The sequence below is a fragment of the Leptonychotes weddellii genome, chromosome 15 (assembly GCF_054177405.1).
Source record: "Leptonychotes weddellii isolate Sample4059 chromosome 15, ASM5417740v2, whole genome shotgun sequence".
Taxonomy (NCBI): domain Eukaryota; kingdom Metazoa; phylum Chordata; class Mammalia; order Carnivora; family Phocidae; genus Leptonychotes; species Leptonychotes weddellii.
The window spans coordinates 5,690,136-5,698,433 of NC_138383.1; the positions used below are offsets into that span (position 1 = coordinate 5,690,136).

General features: G+C 47.1%; 1 protein-coding gene across 2 annotated transcripts in view; it reads right to left on the minus strand.

Annotated features, from left to right (window-relative positions):
• Nucleotides 1–1,407: 1,407 nt before the first annotated feature.
• NUP85 (nucleoporin 85) overlaps nucleotides 1,408–8,298 on the minus strand; it is a 34,269-nt gene continuing 27,378 nt past the window's right edge. For both annotated transcript variants that reach the window (XM_081804531.1, XM_081804530.1), the window contains 8 exons: nucleotides 5,250–5,333; nucleotides 5,082–5,147; nucleotides 4,724–4,875; nucleotides 3,842–3,959; nucleotides 3,637–3,737; nucleotides 2,470–2,621; nucleotides 1,947–2,048; nucleotides 1,408–1,577 (listed from right to left, as the gene is read on the minus strand). In XM_081804531.1, coding sequence (XP_081660657.1) covers nucleotides 1,479–1,577; nucleotides 1,947–2,048; nucleotides 2,470–2,621; nucleotides 3,637–3,737; nucleotides 3,842–3,959; nucleotides 4,724–4,875; nucleotides 5,082–5,147; nucleotides 5,250–5,333 — 874 coding nt within the window. In that variant the 3' untranslated portion in view covers nucleotides 1,408–1,478. The remainder of the gene's footprint in view (nucleotides 1,578–1,946; nucleotides 2,049–2,469; nucleotides 2,622–3,636; nucleotides 3,738–3,841; nucleotides 3,960–4,723; nucleotides 4,876–5,081; nucleotides 5,148–5,249; nucleotides 5,334–8,298) is intronic.

The following is an 8,298-nucleotide window of genomic DNA, read 5'->3' on the forward strand; positions in this document are numbered from 1 at the left end:
ACAGAACTTGGCCTTGTGGCAGTCAAAACTAGGGATATGAAAGAAAATGGAAGAGAACCATTATTTTCCCTTCTCTGGAAGCAGGTACTCATAGCTTTCTGGGAAAAGTGTGCCTCCTGCCTTGGGAACAGGCCATCCTACTCACTACCTCTTGCTTGGCATGAAATAAACTGCTCTTCTGCCCTTCGAGTCTCTGAAGGGGAGAACAACTCCCATCACCCTTTGCGTCCTCCTGCTTGGGCCTCCCCCTCTTCCCACAAGGTGGCCTGTGGTGTGGCGTATGTTCGGGAACTGGAGGCCTCAGCGTCAGGCAGATTGCACTAGACTTCTAGCCTTACCTGCTGCCCAGGAACCTTGACTATCCCCAGCTGCTGAGGGGCACGGCCAGTGAGACACGGGGTCTGGAGGTGGTGAGATTAGGGGCCATGCCTGAATCGAGTCACCAGACCCTATTGCTTCGACAGTGCTCAGCTCCAAAAAGCTTGTCCCAGTTGCTCCATCCGCCAGGTACAACTGGGCCAGGGACTCTAGGCCTCCCAGGGCACCAGGCGAGTGAGAATCACCAGCTGAGGAAAGGGCACACGGCTCACCTCAGCTGGATGGCACCGAGCCACCTCTGGCGAAAGGTGACACAGACCACACTCCCTAATCCCTCCCCGCACTTCGCCAGGTTTCCTTACTCTAGCCCTTCCCCCTCCATCTCGAGCAAGCAGGTTTCACTGCTTCATTAGGTCAAAAGTGAATCAGTTTCACTACTTAGGGAAGAAATCCAAGAGCTTTCCAGAGACCGGCTGCTTGCAGCCCTGGGAAGGTTTGTGGGATTACTATATGGAAATACACCTTTATAATAAGCTTTAGACATTAAAATTATCGGAGTGTTACTACTGAGGTCACTGCTTTGTGACAAATGGCTGTATGCGGTATACCAACTCTGCTGCCCTTGTTTTGCTGCATGTTAAATAAAATCATTTCTGCCCTACTTGGAATCCTAATACAGACACCATCCACCCCACTGTGGGCAAAGTGCCACTTACAAATTCCAAATGTAGACAGATATCCTGGCATCACCTGAGGTTTTTGTTGATGAAAGTACAGGTTCCTGGACCTTTTCCTTTTGTAAAGGAAAAAACGGATAAATGTTCCAGTTGATTCTAAAGGCTAGATTTCAGAAGCCTACGTAAACCACTGACCGCTCTTGTTTGCATTTCTATCTAATGGGAAGGAGGGCACTGCACTCACCATCCTAACTTCTAGGAGTGGCTTTTTCTCTTGGGAGACAGGGAAACCAGTCCCGTCCAAGGAAAACATAACAAGCACGTTCTCAATTTCTACCACCTCAAGTTCACAGGAGAAGCAGGGAAAACTCTCTAGCTGGACTCTAAGAACTTGCCTTCTATTTTGGGGGGAAAAGTTTATTTTCAGAAATATATAAACATTGCCATACAAAGGTGCCACCTTGAAGCAGCTCTCGGCTGGTCTCAGGAGCCTTCCAATGAGCCTTCTTTTATAATGGCCCGGCCAAGATTTCGTGCAAGAGCAAGTCTCAGCATTTCCAACTTGGTGTTCTCAACATCCTCCTAAAAGCAAAGAGAGCCAGCATGAGGTACAGCAGGAAGTGTTCCTTCTTTAAAGCTCTGCAAGGCTCTATCTGACCCAAAGGCAGACCGAAGGCATTTAACATTTAGTAGTAGCTTCCAGCAAGTTGATAGGAGAACCGCATGCAAAGGCCCACTGCGACCAAGTGCCAGAAAAGTAGAGATCAGAACACCTAGAACCGCCCAGCTTCATCCTAAAAGAAGTTGGGTGTGTCAATTACAGGTTAAGAAGTAACTCAAGAAGCACAAGTTTGTAAGGGGCCAGCGTTTCTGGAGGGAAGCAGGGGAGTCCAAGATAGGAGCCTTTTCTCATCGCCATTATGGAATCAACAATCTGAAAGCTAACATAACCTGGAGTCGCTGAACGCCAGGCTCTCTCCACAATGGCCTTCTTGAGGCGAAGTCCTCTAGACATCTCATCAACTCATATGTTTGCTCTGCTGAAAAAACCACCTAGGAGAGAGAGGAGAGGCTGCTTTGCTTAGCTGCTCCCCAGCCAAGGGCTGCACTGGTTTGGACATGCGCCCAGGTTCAGAGCTGGCCTTCCGTATGTGCGCTCTGAAGGAGTGGGCTCTGTATATGCAACCCTGGGAGGACAGAGAGCCCCTATGCTCATTCCCAGCCCGTCTCGTCAGGGACCTAGGCTGAATACTGTCAGCAGACAGCTGCCTCCTTTCAAATTAAGTAGCTTTTCTTGTGTAGATACTGAATTTCCAGAGTGGGCATTATGGGGGAATCCACACATACGTGCAGGGCCTGCACGGCCCTACTTGGGAGATGACTTACGGATGTGCATCTACAACAGCTACGGAATGAAGCACAGTCAGGGACTACAAAACACAGAGAAGAAAATCATTCTGAATTCAAACTGTACCTCTTTCTCTTCCAGAAGGGGCAGGGCGTCTATTAGTAGTATTACCCAGAAAGACCGCGGGGCAATCTGGGAAGTCATCAGTGACAGGAGAAGAGAAGCTGCATCAGTAAGACGCTTCTCCCCGTAAAATCGGTGGAACTCGCGGTATTTTCCTATTGAGAAACAGAGCACTAGGTCACCTCTGGCCCGAAACAAGACAAGAGACACCCCAGACCAGCCACTCCAAAGCAGGGAGATTCTTCCAGAACTGTCTCCAAACTCAGGGACCAATGAGACCAACAGGATTGAAAAAAACACATTTTGAAGGGGCTCCAAAGAGCCAAACCTGGGAGAATATAACCATCAAACCAAACAAGAGATCTGGACTGTAACAGATTGAAGAACCCATAAGTTTCAATCTGATCATGAGGAAACAGGAGATAAACCCAAACTGACGACATTCTATAAGAGAGCATTCTATAAGGGGCGCCTGGGTGGCTCGGTCAGTTACACATCTGCCTTCAGCTCAGGTCATGATCTCAGGGTCCTGGGATCGAGCCCCACATTGGGCTCTCTGCTCAGCGGGGAGCCTACTTCTCCCTCTCCCGCTCCCCCCGCTTGTGCGCGCTGTCAAATAAAATTAAAAAAAAAAAAAAAAAAGTCAAGGTGCACAAGCACCGAGAGAGACAGAGGCACTAAAGAGACAGGAAAACTGAATCCGTGAGTGTGGACACGATAAAAGACACCACTGGGACAGCTGATGCAACCAGAACATGGACTGCAGATCCGATGAGAGTAGTACATTCGGAGGCTGGGTCTCTAAGATGATCTTCCTGTTCTTAGGAAACACATGCTCAAGTATTTATGAAGAAAGGGGAACAAAGTCTCCAACTTACTTTCAGATTTTTCCCCAAAAACCTGACAGAATAAACGAGGCAAAATAAAAATGGTAAATTTGGAGAAAGTGTACATGGGAGTTCCTTAGTCCTTATACTGCTTTTGCACCTTTCTCTTAAGTTTGAAATTACTGGGAAATGTTAGAAAATATGCTTTGCAGAGTCTGGCACACATGGTTCTAGGAGTTTGGGCTCAACAGGAGGGAACACTGGAGAAGCCTAGATCAGTCCGTCCCATCTGCACAACCCACCACTATGCCAAAGGTCTGGGGCTGAGAGCCCAGAGACTCACCCAAGAAGGTCAGTCGATCACTGAGCATCATGGCTGGCCCTAGGTTGTCAATGAGATCCAGATCAGAAAAGGAGCCTCGCTCACAGTAATCCTTGAGGAACCTGCAAGGCCAGGCCCAGAGGTCTGAGCAGCGGTCCCAGGACTCCTTCCTCAGCCTCCCAACTTCCTAGCCAGTCCCCAGAAAGCCAGGAGCAGTTGAACCCACCTGTCTGACACCAGCGTGGCAAAGGCAGCATCTTTGGCTCGGATGCTCCAAGACAGCGCAGAGCCCAGGCGATTGTTGCGGACAGCTTTCATGGCTAAGATCTTACAAATGCTGCGAACTTGGCAGGGAAAAAGAGAAAAGGCGAACTTTTCACTCTTCCAATCAGGCCATTTCTGAACTCTGCCAGAGAGGAGCAGGCTTCCCACCTCCTCTGAGCTTTCTGCAGCCTCTCCACAGGCTCCAAATACAACTTGGTTGGCAACACCGGGGACTTTGGGGTTTACAGATTGTCTCCTGGCTCTATTATACCAGGACCCACCCTGACAGGATTGGCTTTGTGACTGGGTTTGATTTCAGGGACGGCAAAAAGATTTTATTGCTCCCCACAGATCGGCTTCTTCATTATCTGTCCAGGTGCCAAAAAACATCCTTTGGGTCTTGAATTGCCCTATGCCTTCAGAGATGGTCATAAGCAAGCAACTGACTCAGGAAAGAACAACTTAGGTTTTTATCACTCAACAGTGAAGGGAGAAAGGGCAAATATCACTGCTTTCTTTCTGTGCTCTTCCTGAGCTGCCTCTGGTCCTGCTTCCCCACTGAGCCAGCCTTAGCTAGCAACAGCAACCCACCTGGGAGAAGTAAATTCCAAGCTGACCCCAGTCCTGACCTTCCTAGAGTAAGTAGAAGAGAGAACGTGGGTCAGGATCTTTTTAAGAGGCAGTGCGCTCCATTGCTTCTAAGTCCTGATGGATCCCTAGCTGTTTGTCCTTCCTCAATAATTTTCCTGTTTTGGCTTATCTCTTGGGACCCACTGCCCGGCCTCTCTCCAGTCTGGCTGACGCAGCATGAGCAGGAAGTATGCCAGGGGGAGGGCGGGCTCACCTTGCTCAGTCATCTGCCGCTGCTCACAAATCCGCAGCACTTTAAGGGCTTTCTGCTCAGTGCTCAGGGGGATCCGCTCAATGTGCAGCTCCAAGGAAACTCGGCCCAGCTCAGGGCAGTAGTCAAAGTAATCCACTCCCAGCTGCCACAGGCTGCAACCGTCCAAGGACAGACAGAGGAGAGTCTGGTGAGCCCACGTGCTGCCCTGCAGCTTGGGGCCTGGTACCAAGATGGCTCCTCCCCTAGACCCCTGTAGCCTTCAGGGAACCAGACAAGCAAGAACATAATCCAAGATCCAGGGGTACTTGCATGCTGAAAAACACCATGCTGCCGCCTCACACCCTTGGGGCCTTCCTACCTGTGATGAGCAAACAGTCCCGAGGCATATTCCAACAGGAGGAACTCTCTCATGTTAGATCCGAAGCTGGAATAAAACATAACAGGAGACCAAAACCCCTGGCCTGCTCCATTCGGGGCCCTCCCGCAGCCCCACCCCTGACAGCTGGCCTGGCTGCCACACACTTACTAGAGGTTGTGCGACTGGAGGAGCTTGCAGTGATCCAGCAGGTCTGTCAGATGGGCCACAAACCACCAGTTGCTTAGAGCAATGCTGTGGGTTCAAATGCCAGGGCAAGGAGGAGAGTCAGGGTGACACTGTGGTCCATGTGAACAGGGACCCTGCATATCCTTTGCATAAAAGGATGGGAAGGACAGTGACAAGTGAAAATCTGTCTGGAAGCACATAGTGAGAAGTTTCTCTGTGCTATGTGGGGACTGACAGTGGATACACAGGATGGTCAACCCTCAAAGTGGCAGCCAACGATCTAGATCTCTGGAGAATGTCACAGTGAAAATAAAATTCAGGGATCCAATCAGATGCAGAAAATGTGGATACAGAATAATGTATAAGAAAAAGAATAAAAAGAAACAGACTTATAAACACAAAGAACAAACTGGTGGTTGCCAAAGGGGAGGGAGGTGGGGGGATGGGATGAGAGAACTAAGTGAAGAGGTACAAACTTCCAGTTATAAAATGAGTAGATCATGGGGATGAAAAGTATAGCATAGGGAATATAGTCAATAATATAATTTTATGTGGAACACACGGTAACTGCACTGCTGGTGGTGAGCATTTTGTAATGTACATAATTATCAAATGTTGGAAACCTGAAACTAACACATCAACTATACAGCAATTAAAAAAAGAAAAAGACTAAAAGATAGGTGGTTTCTGATGCCTGATGAAACATGGAATTCAGGGGCGCCTGGGTGGCTCAGTTAAGCGTCTGCCTTTGGCTCAGGTCACAATCCCGGGATCCTGGGATCAAGACCCACGTCGGGCTCCCTCTCTATCTCTCTCTCTCTCAAATAAATAAAATAAAATAAAATAAAATGGAATTCAGAGAAATATCTTTATTTGCATCCGGCTTCACTATTAATGTTTCTCTGTTGTACAGCTTTTGATTAGTATACTTACTTTACGAATATGACTATATACATAGAACACTTAAAAACCATCTTTTGTTTAGGTTTCTATGAGTACTCTGTATAAAGAAATCTTTGTTAAATTACAAGATTTAGGGGTGCCTGGGTGGCTCAGTCGTTAAGCGTCTGCCTTAGGCTCAGGTCATGATCCCAGGATCCTGGGATCAAGCCCCACATCGGGCTTCCTGCTCCGCAGGAAGCCTGCTTTCTCCCTCTCCCACTCCCCCTGCTTGTGTTCCCTCTCTCGCTGTGCCTCTCTCTGTCAAATAAATAAATCTTTAAAAAAAAAAAATTACAAGATTTATAATATTATTGTATATATAATCTGACCACAATGAAGATTAAGTCCTCCCCCAAACCATATTTTTAACCAAAACCTAGAATCTGAAAAAAAACAAAACAAAACAAAAAACACCTAGAATCTGGAGCACCTGGGTGGCACAGTCCATTAAGCATCTACCTTTGGCTCAGGTCATGATCTCAGGGCCCTGGGATCAAGTCCCATGTAGGGCTCCCTGCTCTGCAGGGAGTCAGCTTCTCCTTCTCCCTCTGCCTGCCCTTCCCCCTGCTTGTGCTCTTCTTTCTATGTCAAATAGATGAATAAAATCTTAAAAACAAAACAAAAAACATGCGGCGCCTGGGTGGCTCAGTTGGTTAAGTAACTGCCTTTGGCTCAAGTCATGATTCTGGGATTGGGCCACGCATCGGGCTCCCTCTCCCTCTGCTGCTCCCCCTGCCTGTATTCTCTGTCAAATAAATAAAATCTTAAAAAACAAAAAAAATCTTCTGGGGCCCTTGTTAAAAAAAAAATGAAGTAGAGTTTCTAGGGCCCTTAGTGTCTAATTCCTTGGAAATCACTATTTTACATCATCAGTTGTATGTAAGCTCCCTAGCATCGTTTTGTACAAAGTATGCCAATGCACTTCTTGTCAGTGTGCATACATCATTTCCGATTATCCATTTGTTACTTGGCATAGACCTGTTTGAATATAATGCTTGATTATTTTTTTTAAAGATTTATTTTAGAGAGAGAAAGAGAGCATGAGAATACAGAGTGAGGGGGGCAGGGTAAGAGGGAGAAAATCTCAAGCAGACTCCCTGCTGAGCACAGAACCCGATGTGGGGCTTGATCTCACAACCCCGAAATCACAGCCTGAGCTGAAACCAAGAGTCAGACACCTAACCGACTGTGCCACCCAGGTGCCCCAATATTTGACTATTTTTTTAAATCTCGGGTAAGGGAAATTTTAATGATTGCTTTCTGTAACAAAATTAAGCACAAGTAAAGTAGAAGCAGACTGTCAAGGCAGGTAGTTTTGAGGTGTAGTTGTGCATTAAGGTAAGAAATTCTGCTTTCATGATATAAAAAGAATAGGGATTGGTTTACACTGAATTACAGGACAAATGTTTAAAACTTCTGCCTTAATAAATAAATAAATAAATAAATAAATAAACAAAACTTCTGCCTTGGAGCACCTGGGTGGCTCAGTCTTTTGGCGTCTGCCTTTGGCTCGGGTCATGATCCAGGGTCCTGTGATGGAGCCCAGCATCGGGCTCCCTGCTCAGTGGGAAGCCTGCTTCTCCCTCTCCCACTCCCTCTGCTTGTGTTCCCTCTCACTGTGTCTCTGTCAAATAAATAAATAAAATCTTAAAAAAAAAATTTAATAAAATTTCTGCCTTGTTCTTAGGGCTATGGATCCTCAGATACTCCATCTGTTCCAGGATTCCACCACTAGGGAATGTCCTTGTTGGCCTTCTAACATTCACTTACAAGATTAGCTTTTTCAAACTTTTTTTTTTTTTTTAAGATTTTATTTATTTGACAGAGAGAGACACAGCAACAGAGGGAACACAAGCAGGGGTAGAGGGAGAAGCAGGCTTCCCGCTGAGCAGGGAGCCCGAGGCGGGGCTCGATCCCAGGACCCTGGGATCATGACCTGAGCTGAAGGCAGATGCCCAACGACTGAGCCATCCAGGCACCCCTTTTTCAAACTTTATTAACAACTGTGTATATCTATGACATTCAAAAAATTACGTATGCTGGGGCGCCTGTCTGGCTCAATTGGTAGAGCATGTGACTCTTTATCTCA